This window comes from Falco cherrug, chromosome 1 (genome assembly GCF_023634085.1).
Source record: "Falco cherrug isolate bFalChe1 chromosome 1, bFalChe1.pri, whole genome shotgun sequence".
In the NCBI taxonomy this organism is placed as follows: Eukaryota; Metazoa; Chordata; class Aves; order Falconiformes; family Falconidae; genus Falco; species Falco cherrug.
The window spans coordinates 122,171,678-122,198,523 of NC_073697.1; the positions used below are offsets into that span (position 1 = coordinate 122,171,678).

At 36.8% G+C, this 26,846-nt stretch overlaps 1 protein-coding gene across 11 annotated transcripts in view; it reads left to right on the top strand.

Annotated features, from left to right (window-relative positions):
* STXBP4 (syntaxin binding protein 4) overlaps window positions 1-26,846 on the top strand; it is a 76,287-nt gene that overhangs the window by 16,683 nt on the left and 32,758 nt on the right. For all 11 annotated transcript variants that reach the window (XM_055725987.1, XM_055726000.1, XM_027808192.2 and 8 more), the window contains 12 exons: window positions 634-740; window positions 1,141-1,321; window positions 2,137-2,215; window positions 5,018-5,100; window positions 5,571-5,667; window positions 7,009-7,121; window positions 7,781-7,867; window positions 9,351-9,416; window positions 16,255-16,431; window positions 18,517-18,633; window positions 19,165-19,214; window positions 20,358-20,491. In XM_055725987.1, coding sequence (XP_055581962.1) covers window positions 634-740; window positions 1,141-1,321; window positions 2,137-2,215; window positions 5,018-5,100; window positions 5,571-5,667; window positions 7,009-7,121; window positions 7,781-7,867; window positions 9,351-9,416; window positions 16,255-16,431; window positions 18,517-18,633; window positions 19,165-19,214; window positions 20,358-20,491 — 1,291 coding nt within the window. The remainder of the gene's footprint in view (window positions 1-633; window positions 741-1,140; window positions 1,322-2,136; window positions 2,216-5,017; window positions 5,101-5,570; window positions 5,668-7,008; window positions 7,122-7,780; window positions 7,868-9,350; window positions 9,417-16,254; window positions 16,432-18,516; window positions 18,634-19,164; window positions 19,215-20,357; window positions 20,492-26,846) is intronic.

Here is a 26,846-nt window from a genome sequence, read left to right on the forward strand (position 1 = left end):
TTTAATGTCTTGTCTTGTCTTACAGTCTCTGAGACAGAAATGTCATATGTTCCTTTGTTGGTAGAAAGCTTACAATTAATTCAACAGAAGCACAAAGTTGACAGTATTATTTCTGTCATGGTTTTGACTGTTGAATTCCTAATAGGCTAATCTAATTTTCTCATTAAGATTAGTATAGCTAGTAAGTGCTTGAAGAGTACCATCTATAGCCAAGAACGTTTGGGTTTGAAATAAAAATTAATTCATCTCACAGCTGAATTAATTAGTAAAGAAGCTTCCTGTGGTCAGATGGCTTGGTACTCCATGCTGGAAAAATTATTATCTGTGGTTTGTTTCTTTGGGGGGGGGAGCTTAACAGAAATAGGTATCTGGGTCCAAATTTCTTCTCTACACAACACAATATCTGAGATCCGTTGTGTCTGATGAAGTTTTTATAATTACTGCTATCTTGGTGAATAAATGATTGTTTGATTCTGGAAGATCGTCAGGCAAAATGTATAGCCATTCTTGATATTTCTTGTCTTAACAGTTCCAGGGGGATATATTAAAGTGTTGAGATTGTACACTTCTTTGTATAGTGTTAGCAATTAATATAAAATTTATGGGTTTGGGTTTTTTTATTTGTTATGTTAGGATGGACGACTGAAGCCTGGAGATCAACTAGTATCCATAAACAAAGAGTCAATGATTGGTGTCTCCTACGAGGAGGCAAAAAGTATAATCAACAGAAAAAAGTCAAGGTATCTATTACTGCCAAACAGCTAACCCTCCAGATTGTTTTATTATATGATATTTATGATCATATTAACATGAAATGTCTTGTTATGTGTACTTAGAGGAAATGCAAGGGATATTATTTTTTTCAAAATATTCAGTTGCAGTAAAATTTCATAGAAAAACACTCAAATGCACCTTTTAGACCTGTATAACTATGATACTTTCATTCCTTTCAAAAGAAAACACAAAACAAAACCCTAAACCACAGTATTTGCCTTTTTTAATGATGGGGAATAAAACATTGTTTTAGAAGAATGATAACAAACACAGTGTTTAGGAAAAGGCAATTTTTGTGAGAGTAACATACGATCTTGTGAACAGTATGGTATACAATATGTTGAAACTTTTTAATTGTAATTTTAGGTTTGAAAGTTTTTGGGAGATAGCTTTCATTAGACAAAAAAGTATTCCCGGTTATTCAGAGAACCTGCAACATCCTTCCAGCCTCTCGACATCTTCTGTAGCGTATGGAGAACAGGCTGCAGTAGTTAGTTCTCATGCATCTCCTAATGGGAAGGTTGTTTCAATGTTCACTCCAAATGCTGTGAGTATATTTATTACTCCTCTTAGTATAAAGTGAGCAAATGATTGTTTTTCCTAATTTTATTGGTATTCCATAAAGGGTTATTTTAATCCGGTTTCCATTCTAATAAGAAAATTACTGGCTCTTTTTCCTGCAAAATATTAATTCTTGGGAATATCATGACTTTTCCAGAAAACATGTGTAACAGCAAACTACACTGATGAGAGGAATAAGAGTATTAGTTGACTTCTGATAAGGAAAAAAATCAAATAAAATAAGCGTTAACCATAATTATCTTGATTAATCTTAGGTACAGAGTTCTTACTGTTTCTCTAGGGAGTAAAGTTTCAGAATTAGAGATAGATCGATAGATATAGTTAGATATTTCAGAGATAAGGTACTCTTGGACTGCTGTGTATGTGTGAGAACAGTTCAATGTCACAAGTTACACTTCCTCCATGATGATGAGATTTTTGCTTGAAAATCAGTCCTAGAAGAATGTGGGGGTTTCCCCTTTGTTTCGGCTAAGCAACAATTGTTTCCATTCATACAGCTCGTGATTAGTGTAAAGAAGTGATGCTGACCATAAGAAAGAAGATTTTAAAACTACTCTATTATTTTAATTTTTAAAAAAACATTTTCAATTTATCGCATTTTTAAAACTAAATAAAGTATTGTCTCTGAACAAGGAAGAATAAAATGTGTTGTTCTGTCCAGCTCAGTCTCTCCTCTGGTCTTCCTTCCTCTCCCCCTCTTGTACATTAATGTGTATTTCTAGTTTGGCTTGTGATCTGCTTTAGAAATGGTATTTCATGTCTTTTCATTTTCTTTCTTAGATGGAAACTGGAGTCAAGATGGGAGAGCAACCTCCAATTACTTCTCTAGACAGCAGTCCTACTGATGTGTCTGTCACTGGTAAATGATGATTTAATTCCCTGCCACCTTTTTTTCCTGCAATAACCGTCATACAGAAAATAGTATATAGTGAGACCCAATAGTCTTTAAAAAAAGGAATATTGCTCTATTTTTGTAGTACTAAGTAAAGAACTGGGGTCAATGGATTGTTTAGTAGCTTCTGTCAAACGTAATTTGCATTGTCTTTAACAAACAGCTGAAACCAAACAAAAATGAGTGATCGCAACGTTTGCTATACAGCGGTAATAATAATAGACTCAGTAGAAACCAGCTAATGAAGACTCACATATAGATCAAAATTAGGTTGCCGTGGAAACTGTGCTTTCTTGATTTGATGAAATTCTGTGGATGTATACTGCTTGCACTTCTTTTTTTAAATTAGGGCAGCATATTGGAAGGATAGAAATAACATGCAGACCTCTTTTTCACAGTTTTTCAATTAATCAGAAAAAGAATATATATGTGTATATTTCTATTTGAGAGTCATGACATTCAAACAAAGACAATAGTCACTTGACCATATCTCTAAATACCTATTTTGGAAACAACACTGAGGAAAAACATAGGTTGTGGAATTTGGTCAGAACCAAATCTGAACTAAACAATTGTAATTCCTTTGGGAAACAAATATGCATTGTATTTATAAACAGTGAAAATGCAGTAGTCTAACATAGTAATAAGTCTCAATTGACACAGTACGATTAACTGATGCTGTTCTGTTTCTGTATGAAGACTATTCTTCAGGCAGTAGTGAGTAAGCATAACCTGTGCTTCTCAACTTGACGTATAATGTGCTGAGGAGGGACAAACGTACAGGATCTCATTCATTCTAGATGTTGCTCCAGTGATGTTATTTAGGTTGTACCTGCATTTGTTACAGACTGTATTAGATACCCAAATTTTAAATGAAACAGTGTCCATATTGCAAATCTGGCCAGTTGGCTTCATTTCTTGGAGGCTTCATTTCTTGGAATGTGAGCTTTTGAAACTGTAAAGTTTGTTGTATTGATTACATCTGGAGTTTAATGATCACACAGGTTTTTCGTATTGATCATGGAAAACACAACAACTAAATGAGAGGAACAACACAAAAGGCTATTTTTTAATATACTCAGAATACAAGACTCTTGATTAATATAATGCAATACACTGGAGCTTCATCGTTGCTTAAAGAGACCAAGGCAGCCACAGTTTCTTAACATACCTGAATAACATAGCTAGTAAAGTGGAAAGAAGTACTTGCAGCTCCGGTTTGTACTGTTTGTTGTCATTTTTCATTTCAGTCTTATTAAGCACATCCTTAGTCAAAGCTGCCGCTTCTCTCATGCTGCCCTTTTTCAAGGATAACCTTGAAAAATTAAAGTAGCTCTTAGATGGTGGGGTTTTTTAAATGCTCTAAGAAAAATCAGCATAATTTTATGGAATTCTTGCACAGATTCATACACAAGGCTTTTTCATTCTGAATTGGAAGGAAGTGTGCCAATTCAGCTGAGGTTCTAGCCTACTGTCTTCAGAATTTAATATAGCATGTGAGAGGTGTTAGTGTCAGAGATTTTCAAGATGTTTTGGTTTATGCTTTTGGCATATAGAGAGAATGTAAATTACTTTGAGCTTGGAAACAGATATGCTGTGAAACAAAAAAAAAAAAAAAAAAAAAAAAAAGAAGATTTCTGTGCAATTCCTTCTGTTCCTTTAGAGAGATTCTCAAACTGCATGATCCTTTAGTTTTCAAATACGGGGTTTGGTTTCAGTACCTTTCTAGTCCATTAATGAAATAACAAATTAAGATCTAAATAGTATTTCTGAATAATGAATGCAAACAAGTATTCCATGTTCTTCTGCAAAAAAAAGCAATGAAGTTCTATTTACATACATCTAAAATCCAAATAAATTGGTAGTTAACTGCTCCTTTTGCCTCCTGTCTGTAATCAATGGCTTCCAAAGGTTGCTTCTGTTTGTGTTGTATCCATGGGTGTGTCTGAAGCATGGCAAAGCTGGGACTGCATTTCTCAAGTTCCATGAAAACTAAGCACACACACAAAAAAAAGCAGTTATTCCGAAATCTTGCCTATGGACTGCTTAGTACAGCTGGCTTCTTTTCCTTTTCTGAGCTTAATCATTTCTGTATGTTGGAAATAAAATAGATGTGTCATAAGTTATTAAGGCCATTAGCTAAAATTATGCAAACTTCTTGTATTTTTGACTGTGATGACTGGAGAAGAGGGGATGATGGACGATGGCTTAATGGATGGTAGTTCTTGGAGAAGAGTTCCTCCCCAGAAAAAAATACTGAGGAGCCTCCTGGAATTCAGTCTAAGCTACCTCCACACAGCCCTTGGCTGGCACCAGGTTGTTCCCTCTCTTTCCACAGTGTTTGCTAGATCACTAGGTAGGCTTTTGCGAACCCTTATTATGCTCAGGGTGTGTCTTGAAGGTCTTTCAGGAATTTGCAAGTGTGTTTCCCTTTCTGTTTCTAGAGTAACTGTGTATCTCAGCGAGAAAAATATCACAAGTATAAGCCCTATGCTTGATGGATTGCTCTAAAGTTATTCACGTTTTTTTTCTGTCAATTTGCTACTTGTTACTTTCTCATGTGAAAAAATAGTTTTAAGTGATAGATACCCATAACTTTTGTTTATTACAATTATGTCAAATCAAAAAGGTCAATCTAAATATTAACGTTTCTTTGTGGCAAGTGGGTATTTAGCTGGCATCCATTTCATGAGCAGAGTTTCAGAACAAAATTTTCAGAGCAGTATTTACAACAATATCATTGTTAAATTTTCATTTTTTTCTTCTTAGCTATTGCCCCCAGCCAGAATGATGATTATGAGCTGCAAGGAAAGACCTCTACTATTCGTCTCAAAGCAGAAAAGCTGGAAAGGGTAAATACTTACAGTATTTTGCGTTTTCCTTTCTTTCCCTTCATAATGCACGTAAAACATCTGGAGCATATTTCTAGACTGACAAATTGTGCACCACATTTCCTATTTGGATAGTTCTTTCAGGTTGCAGGCCAATATTTCATTTTTTTTATATTGGGCAAATTACTGTTTTTGTTAATCTAATTACTGATTAACTCTTCTGGGAATCTGAACAGCCCTCAGGATTTTTTAATGCACTTATTAAGGACAAAGGGTTTTGCTTATTACACTCATCCGTATTCAAGGTTAAATAATATCTGAACATCTCTCAATTAGAAGGAAAAGTCACAGAGCGTCTCTGGAATAAAAGTTGTCAGTGAGAGTGTACTATGATACAAAGGCTCTTTGAAGTATAGCTCTTTAATTACTCCCCCACGTCCCTGCAGTCATTATCCCTAGTCCTTTCTCCAAAATAACTTTTCTCCTTCCAGGCATTGAATTATCTTGGGATTCAGCCCACAGATGAACAGCAGCAAGCCCTAAGGCAGCAACTTCAGAAAGATTCTAAAGGAACAGTGTCTTTTGGAGGTAATAATTTGTTAATTACCATGGAAAATAATTAAATGTAGCAATACAGAAATTATAGGTAATAACCATTAATATATTTTCTGTCAGTCTTGGGTTGCTACAGCAAATAAAATGATACTTTGTGATAAGAACCTTATTCTACTGTATAAAACTAAGTAACTGGAAAGCAAATCACAGATTTATCTAATAAACAGCAGCCGTGACAAAGTTTTGATTTTGTGCTCACAAATTCCTAAATTTTTGCCTTAACAATAGGGTACTTTAATTGTTCCAAATATTACTTGGGACAGTACTGATGTTTAAAGAGCCTTCTTGAAGTAGTTAAACTGATGGATTATTTAACTTGTTTAGTTTGTGAGAAGCAAGAACATTTCAACTATTGAATATAGAAAAATTTGCGTGGAGACCATCATGATTCTTCTAGCTAAACCTAATTCTGATGGGAATGAGTTGCTTGCATTGGTTATGACAACTTTGGTAGTTGACATTTAACAATGTAAGAGTATTTCTTATAAACTGTGAGACATGCTGGTTTTGATGCTAAAACTGATGGAAACTTCACTTTTCCTAAAGTTTATGAAAAGCAGCATCAAACACTATTATATGAAAAATAATTTCTTGTACTTAACCATCCAAAATACACTGGATATTCAAGCACCTTATCAAGAAAGATACTGGATCTTCCATCAGATTTTATGTGGTGTAAACAAACTGACATTTTTATTTCTACTTTTCTGTCATACTGAGGCAGATCTCTTTTGTATACATTCTAAATGAACAGGTAATCCAAGCCATGTTGATTGAGAATGCTGTAGTGTTTGTATTTAAAACTTTCAACTTGATCAACATCAATTTTACCAGGTGTGTATCAGGGTTTTAAAGAGCCTGCGAAGGAAACTGAGCTGTGAGCTAGCATGCAATTTTTCCTTTTTCCTGCAGAGACACTATGTCTCCTCTAGTAAGGTCAATTCATTGAGAAGGGCAGGCAGGTGTACAAATTTCTTTTTATTTTTTCACACGGCTCTGCCAAATGTAGAGTATCTCTAACCATGTACTTTGAAGATGAACTTCACACCCCCTTTTGTTTTCTTTTCTCCTTCAGGACTTGATTCAGGGATATTTCAGCCCAATAACTGTTTTGAACATTTTTGTTCTTACTCTTACCAGCTTTACCAAAAGTTTCTGTTCAGAGAGATGTGTTTGTTTTTCATATATTCTTCTAGAAAGCTTATGAAGGGCAGATACTGCATTTATAAAAGTCTAGCCATAGATTGTAGTATTAGTAGTTGTGCTGCATCTTGTAATACTGCTACTGAACTGAACTTCTAAATTGTTCTTCAGATTTCTTTGAAGTTTCAAGGAATCTCTTCTCTATGCAATTGAATGCAACAGGTGATGACCAAAAATCTGTGACATTTGGGGTCAATGAAATTGCCAGCTTACTGGATTCACAGGTAAAATATATGCCTGTGCAGTGTTTAACAGTTGGGAGGAGATTACTGGAGAGCTTATTATATGTACAATTACTCCAAATCTTGGACAGATGTTTAGAAGAGCTCCATATCATGGTGTTCTTTAAGATAACTTCATTTCTGTGAAGCTTTTTAAAGCAACTTACGTTGCAGAAATCAATTCACATAATTACGTTGTAATCTGTTGTAAGTATGGACAGTGGTGATTTATTGAGGTTTCTTAGTGGAATACATATTGGTACGAGTGATAAACAATTATTGGGCCCAGTGATTTAAACTACTGCTACAGTGAAAAGCACTTTATTCTAGAGGTGACTTTAAGAAATAGCATTTGCAGCATAGGAATACTAAAATAAAATGAGATATTATTTAAAATACTGAATAAAACAGGATATTAGTATTGTATTCCTGGTACTTTAAAAATATTTTTATTAATCCTTTTTAACAGGAAAAATAATTCCTTTGAAAGATAAGATGGACAGAACTTTCTGAAGGATTTTTAGTATTTTCAGAGCTTTAAATTATTTTAAAATTAAGATTATCGTGTCATTTTATTAACAAGACCTTTTAAGATAAGATGTTAAAGATCATGGAAGATACAGTTAGCAATACATTCTGACCTTATGTGTTTAAATACACAGTTTGTAACCTGTGATTCTTTGGAGGATGACGTGGAAAGACTTAAGAAAGAAAGAAATGAAGCTTTAAAAGAAATGAGTAAATTAAAGGTAATAATTTTTATTTCCTTCAAATTGTTCAAGAGACAGGTTTCTTTCTGAGTGTATATAGGAATGTACTGGTTTTCTTTTGAATTTTACATGCCATTTTAAATGACTAAATAAAAAGGCAGAGCAAACGGTCATAATCATGTGTGAAGATTGTATGTGTACAGTGTATTTCTGGAGACAGTGAATTTTGTTATACTGAGTACTAACACATTTTTAAAGGCATTTCACAAAAGTGAATTTGCAGAAGTGACTGATTTGCATAGCAATTTTATTTAGAAATGTGTGATCCTAGTAACCACAGTGTCTAAGCATATGCTAATACTTTTGCAAGAAGTCAGAACTAGAGGATAAATTAATGTGTTTTCAAAATTCATAGATATTTTCACAGATATTACAAAATACATAAGACCTAAAGAAACAAATACATTTATTGTTTCTTAATACCCTGCATTACAACCATGGTCCTATGCTCCTGAATTTTTTTTTGACAACCCAAAAGATAAAAAATTCTGAATCTTTATCCAGCATACCTAGCTCTCGTTCTTGAACAGGAAAATTGATCCCAGGATACAAGCAATTCTACAAATTACCTCCTGGTCCAAAAAATAATCTGTCTTGTATAGATTACAAAAACATCAGGTTGGCATGCCCAAAAATGTATTCTTCATTCTGTGCAAATATTCTTCTTCTGAAAACTTTGTACTGAAATGAAATAATTGATTTACATTGAACACTGAAGTAGTGAATACTTATCATGAGCCCCTAAATTGCTGATACCAAAAACTGGCAATGATCAATCTGTAATTGCCTCATTTCTTACCCTCTTCCCTTAATCTACAGTCAAGTACTTGATACTCGGTGAGAAATACCCTTGGTCTGACTCAGCGTGAGAATCTTTTTGAAATTGTTAGAACTTTTAACCTCTGAAAGTGGTATACCTAGAGGCGTCTGGTGTAAATAAGTGGGTGGAAGGTCAGACACACAATGTTGACAGTAACTTGACATGTGTATTAGATTGTACAGCGGCGTGTTAAAAGCTGCAGAAATGTCTGTATTCTGCTCTTTTAAGTGGCTAGGTAGCAAGAGACTTAAAATATATATTTTACTTATATCACAGAAATAATCAGTTCAGTAAATAATCCTCAGATGCTCATGAAACTTAAACAGTATTAATGAACTCTGAAAAATCAGCCCTTAGAGAAAAAAATTTGGTTTTGTCACAGGTTTTATAAAAGCTGTTGATTATTTATTATTTCCACCAGAACTTTTTTAATAATATGTGTTTTCTGATTATACAGCATTAGTAACAGACACGTGTTGTGGCCTAGAAATGTAGTAGGTGTACAGAAAGCAGTAAATACATTGATAGAGTTTAAGTATTGCTACCTGTAGTTTTAAAAAGGCTAATTGGGGTTTAGGAATAAAAACTCTTTCAGACCTAATTATTAATTATTTCTTCTGTTGTTTGTTTTTATTTTAACAGGAAAAATTGTCTGAATCTGTGAATTTACAGAAACAGTTAACAGAGCAGCTACAAATAGTAAAGCAAGTATGTTGAAGTTTCTTAAAAATATAATTACTCTTTTTTTTTTTTTTTTTACTTTTTTTTTGTGCAAGGGAGAAGGGACCACTTCTTTCTGTCTTGATGCTTGTATTAGACTATCCTTTCACACTAATTTCAACACAAAGTGGTTCTTTTATTACTACAAAGCTTTTGATTAGAATTGGAGAATACTGATCCTTAAGTTTTTAGAGCAATAGTACTTTTCTGCTGCTGAATTGAGGTAGGAACCGTAAGACAAGCTGGATCAGACAAGTTGGATAATAATGTAGTATTATCTTTCTGGTCTATAAGTGTTCTTGAAGTGATTTTGCTGTTCTTAGGCAACAGTGTGCCTCATCTACAGTCATAACGTTAACTACTTTATGTCAACCAGTTTCAAGTATGAAAAAATAAACACACTTGACAGCTCTACCTGGTATTTACCAGGAATAAATGGTAGTAAGTGTTTTTTGAGGAATGTCTTGTTTCTGTCTCTATATCTATTTATAATTATGAGAGAAGAAATCAGAGTTTCTTATGAAATTGAGCCTTCTTGTGTCTCGTAATGGATATTTCCAGTTATATGTCATTTATAGCCTGGATTCAAAACCAAGTCACTTTCCAGTTTCCTGCTTCCACTTGTCAGCTCTTTCCTTCCTATGACCCGGCCACCTTTCTTTCCTCCTGTACTGCTACATGTATTCCTTGTCAGTTTCTCATGGCTATCTGTTCCATCAGATGTCATATGTAAAAATGCAAGATACAGTTTAAGAATCTTTCTGCGTACTGTTATATTAAGATTAGGTTTATGTTTTCACTTGTATACATAGATTTGTTCAACACCTTCATTATCACCTTTTATTCCTTGAATTTAAGAGAGCTGCTTGAGAAAGGGAGAGCTTTTTCCATTAATATTGTGATGTTGCCCTTTGTATGCTGTGGCACAGCAGGAAAATAAATTTGATTCTTTTTTGGGTAAAATGTAACTGGAAGGATGTTCCAGTGGAGCACGTCATGTTTGCATTCACTAATGTGTGTGCATTCTGTTGCCCTAGACTAGAGCAGCTGTTCAGTCTATCAGTCTAGACTAAAGCTATGGCAAAGTACAAACCCTGAAATGCAAACAGTATGGACATCAGGGGGAACTCACACCTGACGACCTGATAGCATGACTGGCTGGGTAGATGTGGGGAGAGCAGTGGACATTGTCTACCTTGACCTCAGCAAGGCTGGTTTTTTGGGTTTGTTTTGTTGGTTTTTTTTTAAACACTGTCTCCCATCACGACCTCCTAGGTAAGCTCAGGAAGTGTGGATGAGTGGGCAGTAAGGTGGGCCAAGAACTGGCTGAACAGCAGAGCTCAGAGGGTTGTGATCGGTACCGGGGTCACTTCTGGGTCCAGTCCTGTCAACTTATTCAACTGGGTGAAGGCACTGAGCGTACCCTCAGTGAGTTTGCTGATGATACAAAGCTGGCAGGAGTGGCTGATGGAGCTGCGCTGCCATTCAGCGAGACCTGGGCAGGCTGCCGAGCCGAGCAGAGAGGAACCTGATGAAGTTCCACAAAGGCAAGTGTAAGGTCCTGCACCTGGCGGGGAACAGCCCCACGCACCAGTATCAGCTGGGGGTCACCTGCTGGAAGGCTGCTCTGAGGAGGAAGAACCTGGGAGTGCTGGAGGACAGCAAGTTGCCCACGGGCCAGCAGCGTGCCCTTGGGGCCAGGAAGGCCAGTGGGACCCTGGGGTGCATTAGGAGGAGCGTGGCCAGCAGGTGGAGGGAGGTGGTCCTCCCCCTCTGCCCTGCCCTGGTGAGGCCACATCTGGAGCGCTGTGTCCAGTGCTGGGCTCCCCAGTTCAAGAGAGACAGGGAACTGTTGGAGGGGGTCCAGTGGAGACCACAAAGATGATGGAGGGACTGGAACATCTCCCTGATGAGGAAAGGCTGAGGGAGCTGGGCCTGCTTGGGGAGGGCAGGACTGGGAGGAGGGGGTCTTACCGATGTGAACAAGTATCTTAAGGGCGAGTGCCAGGAGGATGGGCCAGGCTCTTCGCAGCGGTGCCCAGCGACAGGACAAGGGGCAACGGGCACCGCCTGCCACACAGGGACTGCCTCTGAATCTGAGGAGGAACTTCTGGACCTCGAGGGTGACAGCACCGCACAGGCTGCCCAGAGCGGTGGCGTCTCCTCTGGTGACTCTGTGCAGCCTGCCCTGGCGGGGGTTGGGCTGGGGTGGTCTCCAGCGGGCCCTTCCAGCCCCCGCCACTGTCAGGCTGTGGCCAGGGCCCGGTATTCTTTGGGGTCCCCGTGGCTGCCCCCGCTGGGCAGCTGGGCTGGTGCCCAGGCGGTCCGCACGGCGGCCCGTGCCGGGGCAGCAGTGCCCGCGGCTGCCGCACGAGGGCGTCCTGCCTTTAGTTCTGTCCGCGGCGCCGTCAGGGGCTGCTGCCGGCCCGCCGAGCCGCGCGACCCCCGGGGGAGGGATGCTCTGCTTTTGTAGCAAGCGTCTTCTCGAACTGCTGTTGAAAAGGTTCCGCATAGTGAAATGAAAGAGAAATCATAAATTATATGTAATTACAGCGACCTATTTTAGGAGGCAGAAGCAGGCTTTTGATGGAAATTTTAGTTCTGTTGATACTTGGTGCGTTTTCCAGGGTTGCGTGTCTATTTTTGTAGTTCAGAACCAATGTTGATGCTGAGTTTCATGGTGATACAAAGTTTCTTTTTTAAAAAAAGCTACTTACAGTACAAGTTGCTATGTAACTTGTGATGGTGCATTCCTGCTTGAGCTGAAGTTAGTGAAATGAGTTAATGAGTACATTATTGTGCCTTACTGGTCTGTTTAAAAGTAAACAAACAAGCTAGCTTAATTATGTGCTGAAGGTCTTCTGGATTCAATACAATTTAAGCATTTTGTAAAAATCACTGCTTTCCTGAAAAACCCCCCGATGTTTCAAATGAGGATATAGACTACCAGTCATATATTGGAGTATCTTTTGTGGTATTTCTATTGTCTACTAATTGTGAATTGTAGAGATTGCAGCTTAATTAGTACAGGCGTACAAATATTCCAATTAATGAACATGTTTGGGTAGTACCAGTCCATTAAACAGTGCTTGAATCAGTAGCTAACAGGATAAACTCTGAAGATTAGAAATATTGTTAAATTTGAAATGAGGTAGTAATTATTTTCTAATATTGCTCTATGGTAACTAAAATATATTAGTTGATATATTTTTACTTTGAGATTTTGATTTGGGCCTTCTTTGAAACCATGTGGAAGCTGAAATTGGCACAAAACACAGAAAGGCACTTTTGAGTACTTGAAGTCTTGTCAACACCGTGAATGAGGAAATCTGTAATGATGTCTTCTATCTTCCTGGATGAGTTTGACTGTATTCTGTGCTGCCTGGATGGCCTGGGTCATGCCAGCCTGAATGATCTCGTCTTCTTTACTAGAGCTTTTTTAATGCAGTTATTGTCAGCTGGAGCACCTCAGCTAAACATAGTGAATGTGGAAGGTCACAAAGATAGGACACTGTGGTATCCTGTGCAGCTGGACTTCATATTCCATTGGGCTAAGATTTGCTATTCTGTGCTTATGTTTTCTGAGGGGAAAAGTGGTACTTTGAAGACTAGGACTTGAATGGCTGATATTTTGGAAGCAGAATATAGTTTATTTTACCCTGTCTGAAATAAGGATTGGGTTGGGTGGGTTTTTTCATTAGCTTTTTTTTTCTTCATTTTAATATATGGTAAAGATAATCTAAGTTCTTCTAAAGAATGTTTTTGCAAACAATTTCTGGAGAATTAATGAATAAACATAATTGAATTGTAACTACGATTTTTCATGTAGTTTAAAGGAATATCTTTGTTCTGGTTCTTGTTGTGGCTGGAATATTACTTGGATAAAACAGTCTCCTGAGACTTGAATTTATCCAAGGAAGTAACAGAACCTGGCTTTGAAAGAAACCTGTACCTTGAAATGGATTCTGTAAAGATTCAGTTTTGCTCTTCCATCCTGCAGTTTATTTGTTGTAGTGGCTTCATACCAGATTAGGACAAACCGTCCCATCAGGCATTTATGTAGATGAAATATTAGCAGCTGCAGATTCCAATTTCTGTTGCGTCTTATTTCATACAAGCAGTTGACTGGGACAAGAGAACATGCTGAAGCATGCTGTTATCCATCTGTTCTTCACTGGTAGGGGCCCCTTACCTGCATGAGTAAGAGAGCCCACCATGTTGCTGCAATGCCAGCTCCAGAAACTGTAGAATGGGGAAGCCTGGTGGTATCGTTACCCTTTGTGCCTTCCTGCTCTAGCAAATAGCTCTGCTTTGTCAGAAAGTTTTGCTAATTCAGTTATAGTGTGGATAATCGTTTCATTGTAATGTAAGAATCCATTGTTCGTTAATTATTCCTTTAGGTCTTTCGCTGTTGAAATCTGGTCATACTTAGTCTGCTATTACAGAGAAATTAATAGTCAACAGTTGGGTTTCTGAAAAAAAAACAAACCAGTAGAGGAGTAAAGGCAATTCTGGATTATAAGAGATTAAACCTTTATCTCAGGGAGGTCTTATTTTAAAACCTTTTCATTACAGCAATTTTCCCATGACTTTTCTGATGTCAGTTTATTTAAATAATTCCTATGTGTGCATTTTCAAGATGCCACCTTTTGTTCAAGTCTCTGTGTTCATTTATATTACTCAAACTTAACATCAGAGCATCTTTTTCACTTTTGTCTCCCTTTTCCCACCTTCAGCCCGTTACGGAAGGCTACCAAATCAGCCTGTGTATCGGTCGGGCCCGGCTTTTCTTGCTGTTGAGTCACACTGTTTCTTAGAGCAGCAAGAAGATTCCCTTTACAGAGGCAGTCATTTTGACCTCTACTTTTGTAAATTCACAACTTCTTAGAAGCCCCTGTGTTCTCTGAATTGTTTCTAGGAAGAAGAACTGCTATGAGCAACTTGCAGGAGGGGTGGATTGTTCTGGTGGTCTGTCAGTGAGTGCTTTCAGTAATGGCCCCTCACACTCTTTTAGTGCTGTGCAGACAGACAGTTGTAAAACAAACCAGCTGAATAGCAGAAAGACACGCAGCCACAAGCTTTTGAATAATCCGTGTTGCCAGGTGGAGGTGATCGCCATGTAGAAATAGGCTCATCTAATGCTTTGTGCTTCCAAAAGGAAAAAAGGAAAAAAAACCACGTTATACTTGCTGTCAAATTAAAGATTGTTTAAATGTATCTCTTCTCATAACAAAAACCTCCAAATTGTATAACATTAATGTCATCTGTATTCACTAGTGATGTAACTGTTCGCTACAGAAGTGATTACTTCTTCTAATGCTTTATTTTCTAAGAGACCAGAATTTCCCTGGCAATCACCCAAATTGATAATATATTGCAAATACAAGGAAGATGGTGTCCTATATATATGTTATTGAGATTAGTTTACTTATGGCCTGAAATAAAATATATTGTTTATTAAGTCTAACAGTGTACAGTTTAAAATTCATCTGAAACTGAGATTGGTAGGTCATTTCATTTTACCAAAAAAAAAAAAAAGTTATGACAAAGTATAGGAAAACCTGACTTGAAGTATGTTGATTGCACAGAACAAATACTTCCAAGTTAGGAAATAATAGAATTGGATCTGCTTTTGTAAGCTTGACTAACTCTCTAGGCATTTATATTTTGACACCTGTTAAATACTATATAACAATTCTTCCACAAGAATGGGAATATTTGGTCATTTCATTGAAACAGTGATTTCAACCTGGTTTCTAGAAAGTTATTTCCTACTTCTAGATTCATAGTCTATTTCTCCTCTACCCCTTCCTGTTTCCCCTCTGTTTCCATTCCCAACCAGGATATAATTATAAGACATGATAGGTTGACTAGGAATAGTCTAAGTATCCTTAGCTGAAAAATTTGTACAAAGAATTTCTAGCTCTATGAATTTCTGTATTTAAAGCTTATAACTTCTATGATTCAGGAAATTAATACACAGTCTTTTTCCGCAGATTAATAAAAAGCTAAGGGGAAAGATGTTTGTTGGTTTTGGTGCCAGTGAGCCTGTATGTCTACATTTTTGATGAACAGTTTGTTTGGTTTTTTTCCTAGTGTAAATTCATATGTTGTCCAGACCTTTAGTTTGACTTTCTAAATGTACAAATCAAAATTAACTTGAATTAATATTCAGTACTAAAATGTACTAAGGAATATCCTTCTCAAAATCAGATTTTATGACCTTTAGGGATTACTTTAGCTGAATTAAAAGCTAACAGTTTCTCATTTCCTGTTTTCCATATAATATTTGTATATAAATCTTATCTAACACTCTCTTGTCACAATACAGAATAACGATATAACAGCAGGAACTAGACAGAAAAATAAAAACCAGCACTTTTTTTGAGAAGAGTGTGAACTGAATACTTGCATTAGAAGTCCAGCTACATGATGTGCAAACTCTGAATTGAATGTGAATTCAGGCAGTAATAATAAAAAAATGAAATAATCCCGCATTGAAGTATTTAGTATGAAAGCGGTGGGGCAGATTAACAGCATCAGATGCATTTCTATAAAGCCTTTCATTCAGTTAGATTTACAGTAATCATAGAATTCATGATTTAATTTATTAGGAGAATTATCTCTGTCTGTAAATACCAGTTCTTTGTTTGCACATCACACACTTTAAAATTAGCAATTGGTCTACTTTCATCTAATAATGAAAAAAATCTAACTATAAATACTAAAAGGTAGCCCTAATGCCGACTGCAGTACTTTTGAGCTAGATCCGTGCTACTTTGTTAGCTGGAGTTGTAACTTTTCATTTAAATTCTGTCATCTATAGGAAGCCAAGGCAGCTGTAGAAGAGACAAGAGCTTTGCGAAGTAGGATTCATCTTGCAGAAGCTGCACAAAGACAGGCTCGTGGAATGGAGATGGACTATGAAGAAGTAATTCGCTTATTAGAAGCTGAAATTGTAGAGCTGAAGGCTCAGCTTGCTGATCATTCTGGCCAAAATAAAGTAAGCAAAGCAGTCGCCTGTTGTGGTTACCATGGTTTCCTTGCTGTTGTCATGTATCTTGTTTTCATTTTCTTTTCATCTGCTTTTCTAAAGTAGGTCAGTGTTTGTCTTGTATTATTCAATAACTGGAATAATATGTAGTGAAGGGGGTAATGTGAAGTGTGCGAGTCTTCCTTTATCCAGATATCTTTGGGCTGCAAAAATAAGAGCTAGAAGCATATGTGGGTCATAGGTCAAAATGGCACATCTCAAGCATCAAAGCCTGGAACAGGTTCTGCACTGAAGACATATTGTCTTTGAAAACAGTACATGTATTTGTATCCTTTTGTATTTCTGTAAAAATGGCCCTCACATTTATGTTTGTGAGGCAAATAATAACAATATAAAGCCCAATATCATTCTTAAGCAAATCTAGATTTAATAATCATTTGCATTTTACTAGCAGTATGCTGCCAGAATTTTTTTCCTGTTTTAATGGAACCTCATATTTTAAAACCACTTCATCTCCAGTGAGGCATTTCAAAACATGCCAAGAAGTAAAATATTTGAGGCACTTTTAAACTTTTCCCTATAACTGTGGATCCTTTTCCTACACGCAGTCTGAACAAGTGCAAGCAAGTTGGCATTTCTGTGTTTACCTTGCTTTTCTCATGAAAATTGATGTGCATATGAATTGATGAAGACCTATTGTTTGTTGCCTTATTTTATCATGAGAATTAATTCAATCTTCTAAGGTATTAAAAGGTAAAGCCAAGCTCTATGGTATACAAGCTTGCAAAGAAGCAATACAGCAAGTGTGTGTAGCTCCAAGGGAGGAATCCTTCTCATTTCATTTTGAGGGTGTGTGATGAGATGAATCACACCCTAGAAATTCTTCTTTCTGAACATGTGTGTGATGCCCCATCTTTTGTCAGGTATTTTTGAAGCGGTTTGTTTTCTAGGACTTGAATACATATCAAAACTTTTAAGAAATTCTGAGCCTGTGGGTTGCTTTCTTAGATAATTGTTTCTGAGATGCTAGCTTGAATTCCTGAAATTCTGAGTAAGCACTCGAATATCTGAATTGAGATTTGATTCTCTGCATTTCTTATTCATAAGAAGCAGTATCAAGTAGGTACCAACTCTATAGTATACTTATTTGTTAGTATCAAAGAGTGAAATCCCTTGGAAGGCTTACCAGCTCCTTCTGCAACAGGGGACAGTGAGATTGCCAAAGACAGGTGGTTTAATCAACAGATCCTTTGATATTCAGAGTGGTTGTGATTCTGGTCATTTGTACGATATATACAAAGAAAAGTGTGTACTCGTTTGCTTCAAGTGGGTTTTGGTGGGTTTCTATAAGAGTTTTATAGTAGGTAGTGGGCTTTCAGAAAAGATCACCCACAGTGAGGTAAAAGTTTATTTTTGATGATGGTGATTTTTTCTTGATTTTGGAGAGTATTTTGGTCTAGGTCTTGTGTTCAACAGACAGCTTAACGAGACAAACATGCCCATATACATGTGAAGACATTACTCGTGGTCCTCTTACATGAACAGTGCCAGGGACTCAAGCTGAAACCTTGAGACTCCAGAACCTGATCAAAAGGGGTTCACATGCAGAGGGATGCATAACGCTGATCAATAGGTTATACAAGTGCATGTAGAGAGATCCTAGGGGGTAATTTTCTCCAAGATACGCCATAATTACTCTGTTGGCCAAAGGATGTACAAATGCAAACTAATGGACTGAGTTTGTTCCCATATTGGCTATTTGTGCCACCCTGCTGACAGATAGTGTCACTGTCAGGTTGGTGGTTTTGATCTGTTCATAAATCATTTCGAACTGTCTTAAGTTTCAGCCCTGTCACTGTTGTTAGCTGCCACTTTCAATTTACCTTTATATCATTTGCCAAAATCTGTTGCAGTCTGGGAGCTGATTTACTAGCACATCAGGCGTACCAGCTGCAGAAGCAGCTATATTTTGCAGAAATGTAGAAAAGACTGTTGAGTTAAATGTTTCAGACATCCATTTCAATTCACACCATGTATCTCTGTGAGCCATAGGAGAAAATTATTAGACTAAAAGCCTTAAAATATCTTTCCTAGGATAACATCCAAGACTTGAGAAAGAGAGTTACAGTGCTTGACTGCCAGCTGCGGAAATCGGAATTGGCTAGGAAGACCTTTGAGGTGGCTACTGAAAAACTGCTACAATTTGTAGAGGTAGCTTTGCCTTTCATTTCAAGCAATATTTTATTTGGAAAAGTTTTGTGTTGATGTTTCTGAGGAATAAACATAGTAAACTGACTATAAACTAGTTTGCAGAGATCCTTTCATTGCTACAAATAAAGACGGTGTATTTATCTGTGTACAGATCCATGTGGGAATTTACTTTTATGTTTTGCTATACTAAAGAAACGAAATATCAGGTAATTTTTTTCACCTAATGTTTCACAAACTCGTATCAACTTCTGTGAAATTCACCAGAGGAAAAGACAGAAAAAGTAATATCTGCTAATATTTTGAAATGTTATGAAACCAAAAAAAGAGGGTTTATATTTAAATGTTATTACATTTATTTCATTTAAAGGGGTTATAATATTTTGGGATTTACTTCCGCACTTCTGGTTGGGGAGACCAGACTCTAATTAGAAATCAAATCCCCCCCACCCAAATACAACATCACATTATAAAGTATTAACTTTTTGACCATGTTGATTTATAAACTGTTAACTTCTTGACTATGGCCAACAGGTGGTGCATGAAATACTTTCAGATAACTCCACTTCCTCAACAGTTTTAAGGTAATAAAATGGAATAGTTGTTAATATTGAAGTGGTGATATTAATACTGGAAAACTCTACGATTGTTTCAAAGCCTTCAAATACTGTCTTATAGCTACTTTTTCCATATTTTTTGCTGTATGTTTCTGAGTGTCATTTTATTGGAGGAGAGGGAGTGGCATGAGTTATAAATTAGGCTTTCAGGATACAGCTTCATTAAAAACCTCAGAATTAAATTAAAGCAGTTAGTAATTACATAGCTATGGTTGTCTGGATGTTTCCATAAAGTAATTATAATGTGCTAAGGATTAGTTAAAATTGTAAGGAACCTTAACAGTGGGCTATAATTTTTTTTATTTTTAGATTTGCCCAAGCAATTTTGCATCATCATTAATCCGGTAGCCTAGAAATAAAATGATAACATGCATATGCATTTAAGTTTTATTACTCTTCTTGTTTAAAAAGGTAGCTAGGAATATCCAACAAGATTTAGAGCAGCCTTTGGTCCTTCAGAATATCAGCATGATTGTGCTTACATATCTCAGATAAGTGTTCCATTAATATTCATGTAACGGTAAAGTTGTTTAGTCTTGGTCCTGCCATCTTTTTCAGCAAAGCTCTCAAGGAAATCAAATCTATTTAGGTGAATTTAGCTGGAATTTAGCAGGATCAGATCAACTATTATGTTGTAGATGTCAATGTTTTAATACACAGATGCTAATCAATTAAATGCAGTTCTCATCAGTGCACAAGACTGATGTTGCATGTTTTATAAAGTTTGTAGACTTTATTTTAGTAAATGGGTTGAAGTATAAAACACAAAGATAAGGTGACAAACTGGCTCACTAACAGCAGAGAAGATAAGAACTGGGCCCCCTAAAGCAGTGTCCTTTCTTAAATGCTAATAAGAAAATTACTTTTAAGTATGTTGCTTTTCTTGACGCTAGATTTTGAGACATCAGTGTTGTTTAAATTGGACTTTCCTATTCCCTTTATTGTACAGACAGAACTGCTGTGAGGTAAACTCATCAGTTTGGCAGTATGAGTATCTTTTGTTCATTCAGTGACACCAAAATAAATCTAGAAACACAGGTTTACTTTATTAAAAGTAACCATTTCTTTTATGATCTTACAAATAAACACAACTGGTTTTTATTCTCTTAGTGACAGAAGAACAACATTGTCTACTAAAACACTTCTTGCACGGTTGGGAAGGATTGGACCTACTGTCACAGCAGCTCTTGCAGCAGAAGCCAGAGACCTTGCAAAGTCTGTCCGTGCCATTTTGGAAGTAGATTGTGAGTGAGTCTGTGCGTCTTTGTGTGTGTGTCTGCATGTATACAGTCACATAAATAATTCCTTTCTTCCATCAGATGTTCTGGCTTTCGCATCATGCTTGCCAGTTGAGAGTAGCACGTTTGAGTAGTCACCGTGTGTGTGTCGGGGGTGGTGGTGTTTCCAAATGAAGGAAAAGTGGCGTGAGTAGAGGTTCTGTTTGGATTGGGGTGGTATAGGTATATAGGTAAGGGGTCCAGAGTCCACCTGTCCAGAGTGGTATAGGTAAGGGGTCCATCTTATAGATGGTGGCAGAACCTACAAACACGGGAAAAGGGCTGCTGCTGCTAAGGGCTGTCCCCTTTGGTTTTTTAACCCTAACCCTCAGCGTAACCTAACCTTACCCTGCCCACAGTCAGAACCTTCTGCAATTGGACTGTTTTCAGATGATGGTTTGGCCACATTTCTGTTGTGTGCTTCACCCAGCAGAGTTTGTTCACTGTATTATTTTTTCGTTTCATTCCAAGATTACAGAGCTGCCTTAATTCTGGCTGCTTAAGATTTAGTCAGTACTTCCTAGGACTGATACAGAATGCAGAATGAGGGAAAACTATTGTCTAGAGTTAAAGTGGTTTTCCCTATCAATGCCCTTAAAATAATAAGGGCATTTCTCCTTAACTTTAAGCAGATATCCCAGGGCAGTTTATTGCCTGCATTTTACCAGTGTCAAATGGGTGTAATAATAATGACCTTATTTAAGTACATTGGGTATATTTTTCAGATTCACTGAAGATTGTGGAATAAATAATAGTGAGACTTTTAGAGAAAATATATAAACAAAGAACAAAAAATAAATTAAGTAAATCTTTGTAACAAACAGCGTTTTGCATTATAATGAAATCACAGAATATTTTTGGACCGTAATTTTCCTTCCGGGAAAATGCATTGGGTATTTCTTCATGTTATTTCTGATAGCATGTGTAGTGTTTTGTTAATTGTCAGTCGAAAATTTCTTGGAAGCCAAAAGCAAGTTTTGTTCCTCATTAACTATTCTTTTACTAGCTTTTAATAAGAATACGGTGGTTTAATAAGTCAAGAAATTTTTTCTTGTTCTGAAGTTTAACTTGGGTGTGGTAGACATTTCTGAAAAGACCTAATAATTCAGAGGTACACAATACACTCTGTTCTGGAAGGGTTGACTGGGCAAGTGGTAAGTCCTGTGCAAGGCTGCAAGGCGAAATTAGTCACCTATCACAGAGGGCAGTAAAGCCAATGGATGGATGGCACTGAAGACTGCAGCGATTTGCTGCCACAGGGCAGATCATTTGGAGATCTCTCAGTGGATTCAGTTTTTCTTTTTAGTTCTGTTCTTCTGTTTCCCTTGCCTTTTGCACAGCCTCTTAACTTTTGGGTTCATCGACAGGCTTTTGTCTTAACAAAGACCTCATGGAAGGAAAAATAGAAGTGTAATACTAAAAAGTTGTTTTGGTTCTGTTAATAGCGTGTATAGCTCTTCCAAAAACAATATACCCAGGGCTTTCCGTAGTTGAAGATCATTTTGATCTATATGTTAGGAGGAAATAGTCAGAAGTCAGCGTCACATGGGATTCTAGAGACTTCGGTTTCCTTGTCTAGGAGACATCACCTGAATCTCACTGGTGGGAATATTTTCATTGGCCTTAATGGGCTTTAAGCAGCAGTAGTGATGCAGTCTGAGTCAACAGGATTTTTGAATATAAGTTTTAATAGCTCAGTATCTGAAACCACACAGATACAGATCCTACTTCCAAGATGCAAAGGATGCATCAGAATGAGATTTGTCCAGATTTTTAGAAGAGCAGAGCATTATTGTCAAGGATTTTTAAATGTGAGTTTTGAAGTCAGGAAATGACCCTGAGGAAACAAATCCTTCAGAGCTTTTAAATCTTGTATCAGTTCATTAGCAAAAAAGATAGACATTATTATTTAAAACTGGACTTGAACTGGCAGAATAAATTATCCATAGCACTCGAGGACAGTGCAGGTTCAGTGTCAGTTCAGTGAAGCCCTTCATCAAACTGTAATCAGAATATAAAGTTATTCCAGATTACATTTTTTTCCTGGAAAATGTAAGGCAGAAAATTAATGCCAAAATGAGCAAGATTAAGATTTCCAGAATCATGTAAAACTAACAGAATTTCCTGAACACTGTAGTGTTCTATTTTCATACCGGAATGTTTACAACATGTTATTCTGCTGAATGTACAGGAACATGTATCAGAGTGTCTTAATGAAGATTTTATTGCTGTGGGGAGTGAGTGTAGCCTGCAGTTTCATTTGGAGATACGTGTACATCCTCAGGTCATTAGCAGAAATCCGTGCCCATTGGTAGAAATTGCACTAGTTCATGAGCAGTTGACATAATAAACTGCATGCAGTAGGAAATCTAAGAAGCAGTGGTGCCTTATTGTACGGTTCCAGGTTCAGATCATCGATATGATGATATATTTTGGTCGTGTTCACCTATAGTTGAACAGACACGTCAGTTCTAATCCAGCTTAGATGGATTGATTTGCAAAATCAAAGCAGAAATGGCCTGATACATTACAGGAGTTTTTGGAAAGCTGGTGGATTATGGTTGACAGTAGTGATTGTATCAAAGATGATTGAGATGACTGAGTATCAATTGTTTGAGAATTGATTTAGAAAGGGACTGAATAAATATGTTTGTTGAGAAAATGTTTCAAGATACAAAAAATGTCTTATTTGACATCATATGTGCAACACTTGCTTATTATGTTACTCTATGGGGAAGAAAGCAAAATAAGAGGGTTAAAAAAGTTGTTCAGAAGTGTCCAGAATATTAGAGTTAAAGTTACTGGTGGAAATGAAAAGAATAACAGTGGCCAGGAGAGGAGATAATTGGTTTTCCACCAGTGACAGTGGTAGAGTCCTGTCGCATTGAGTTGTTTCTATCACACTACATAGGAAATTGTGCAAGAAAAACTTTTGGTTCTAAAGGCAACTGAATTCTAACATGTGGTTGTGTCAAATGTAATAGGTAGGGTGCATGTTAGAAAGCTCTGGAGCCACAGCAGGGATCCATTTTGTGAACCTGAGAGTTAAAAATAGCTCTGCAGAGAAGGATTTAAAGATTGAACGTCATCCTTCTGAGTTCATTCTGATTTGTAGAGTATTACAGATAGATTTGGGCTCTGACGAGCTTGTGTGTGAGATTAAAGCTTTAAACCTTGCTCGCTTTCTCTCTCTCTCTCTCTCAGTAGTTAAGGCAGGGTAACTATTTAATAGCAGTCTGTCTGCAGTCCTCTATGCCAGATTCTCACAAAATGTTTCCCATGTGATCATCTGTTTTCTTGCAGATGAGCTGTCATAAAAAGGGGGCTCTTACATACATAGCATTTCATAACTATCGACATTGCATTGCCGATTGAAGGTTTTCCTTTTTTCCAGAAAGATCCTCTACATAATAGTTTATTAATGAATTCTTAGGGAATGGGTGTTAATATTTTTGAGATTGCTAAATGGATTAAAATGTGTAGGTGGGCAACCATCACGATATATTTCATCATGTAAATGGAACTTCTCTTTCATTATTTGCTTCATTTTGTACAACATGAAGTAAAGTAGCCCTAACCAAAATACCTTTTTGATTCATTTACAATGTATGTGAAACAGTCCAGGTGCAAAGACAAGTTTGTGGAGTGTTCTTCAAAAGAAAACTGCTTGCCTTGTTAAAGATCATCCTTGACAACCAGGTCAAAATGACATATTTAAGAATTAGCCACACAAATGATCCTCTTCCTCCAAAACAGCATGACATTTTGCTTGAGGGTTTAAAGAAGTTCAGTGTATTCCTGAAAATCTCCAAGTACATATTGCCTTGTGATAATGCTGCAGATCGGTTTTCAGCTTTGTAGGTTGAATGACAGCAATGTGAAGTCAGTTAGGGGATTCTTCAAGTGAGGACTCTGTTTAAAAAAAAAAAAATAACATAAAAAAACAACAACAACAACACGACCAACTAAGAAACCCCTGATTTTCCAGCACTTACTACTACAGGATCCTCAAGATCCAGAAGCGCAAATAAGAAAGTAATAAACGGAATAATCAAGCTCATCCCCTGGAAGATTCATCCTTTATCTTCTTGAAAGACTGTAAGCTATTTTTAGAAACCAAGTCTTGAGAGGCCTTTCTGCTTTGTAGAATAGAAGCATCTCCTGAAGACATAAAATTACTTTCATCATACAAAGGATAATAATGCCTCGGTGAAAGAACTGCAGCATTTAAAAGTAGTTGCTGGCTGCACTTAGTAGACCATATGGTGCAAATCATGCTAAAAAGAATTGAGAAAGCATTTTCTTCTTTTCTGTCACAAAATTAGAAAAGAAATATACTTGGTACTGGTAATGGCCAAAATCTGATTAACACTGGAACATACTTATCTCTTCGTAAAATAGCAGGCAATCGGCATTTTGAAAAGTGCACTAGCATAATGCAACTTTCAAGTATTTTTACTACTAATTTTCTCACTCTGCCTCTGAAATTTCTATCCAAAAATACAATCCTGCTCTTGTTGGTATAATCCCAGTCATCAGTATCCATTAAGTGCTATGAAGCCTGCTTCTCCACTCAGCAGGAACTCAAGAAGTGCATCTTGAACTATATTTTTCCCAATCTGTTGTCAGCCTGGGATCTGACACATGGCAGTCATGCTGAAGTTCAATAAAATGATCACCAAATGAATATAGCTTCCATAAATCCTACTTGTTTTACTGTTATTGATCTTGTTAGTCACAGTAGTTTCCATTTGATTTTGAAGATCCTACAGGCAGCATGTTAGTTGCCTAGTTTTTGTATTCATTCTCCTTGCATGCTATCTATAAAAAGAAGGCAATGGAAACTGCTGGTGGTCAGCGTCCATTAGTGCTTGTTCTCGTGATGGTTAAGTCGCTTTTGATTATTAGTCCATGGACAAAGTTTTACGTCTCAGGCATTAAAAGCTGAAATACGGAATCTATCCATTTCTCAGGTTTAGGGTTTTTTAAACTGTACCATGGTCAATTGCCAAAACTATTCCATATTCAGCAAAGTGTTAGGTGTCCCTTCCCGTTCTTTTGACATGTGGGTGGAACAAAGATCTAAGGTAGAGTAGGAAGTCTTAGCAAATAGTGATTTTGCTACTTTGAGAAGAGCTAATGTTATTAAGTAATTATATTTCTTTTATTTCTTTGTTGCAGCCTTGGTGTGTTTGTTTGTTACAACAGAGTGACTGCCATATACATTATTACTATTTCATTCTTGAAATTAAAGATACAACATTGCTATAATTTTGTACAGGTCATCAGCTTTAGTACACGAGGAGAGTTCTGAAGATCCTGTCATATAAGCGTGGGCAGTTCCCCTCCTCGCTCCCTTTTCGGTTTATGTCTGTACATCAAAATCCAGATGTAACTAACACATGGGCAGGCATACCCTGGCTAGCTTGACTTTTGTTACTTAGGCTAGTGGTGTTAAAGATGCATTTTTAGAGGCTGAATATCAAAATTGAGTCATCTGTTGACCCCCAAGAATACTGTCTCACTGCTAGCATTTGCTGAAAGTCATGCTGCTATGTCTTTTTATATTTTTAGTATCAGAAAGAGAAGATTACTTCCTGCAAGATGATCTTTGTGGGGACAGTTCTGCATTGCGAGTATAGCATACCTTTAATATTCTTTCAGCTATTAAAATAGAACCATACCTTTTCCTCCTTACTGGAATTGCTGCTTGGGAAGGAGCAGCATAATAACGATTAAAGAGATAACTCTGTGCATTCGTTGTTCTGGCAAGGCCATAAATATTTCAGTGAATTACTGAAATCCGAAATAGAAAAGACCTATTAAATTATACAATGTATATCCTGAACACATCTGTACAGCTCCTCTTTTTAATAGTTTATGACTAGCAAAAGAATTAAAACGTAAAATCAGTGCTGTATGCTTTTAAGAGGTTATGTTTGTCAGTTAAACATTTTTCTGAGACAGTACTTCCATTAGAGAATATTAATTTGGTGAAATTAAAATGTATTGTTTGTTTGAAACTTTCAACAACAGCAAAAGAGGTGAGTTTTCCCAAAAGGTAATTTATCAGCTGTTTTATTGTGTGGAAAATTTCAGTCCTGCTAGTCCCTGAAGGTTGAAGATATTTTTTTTCCCTCAAAACAAAAATAATTAATGGGAGGGTAATTTCATTTTTGTAGAAGTGATAACAATAACTTATTAAATGAGCTTTTTACTGTTGAATCTTTTGTGAGTTGACATTTTAAGAAAAAAGATAAATCCCAGAATCACATTGGTAATTTTGGAATATGACCTGGTCATCAGTGGCTCCTTCTACTTG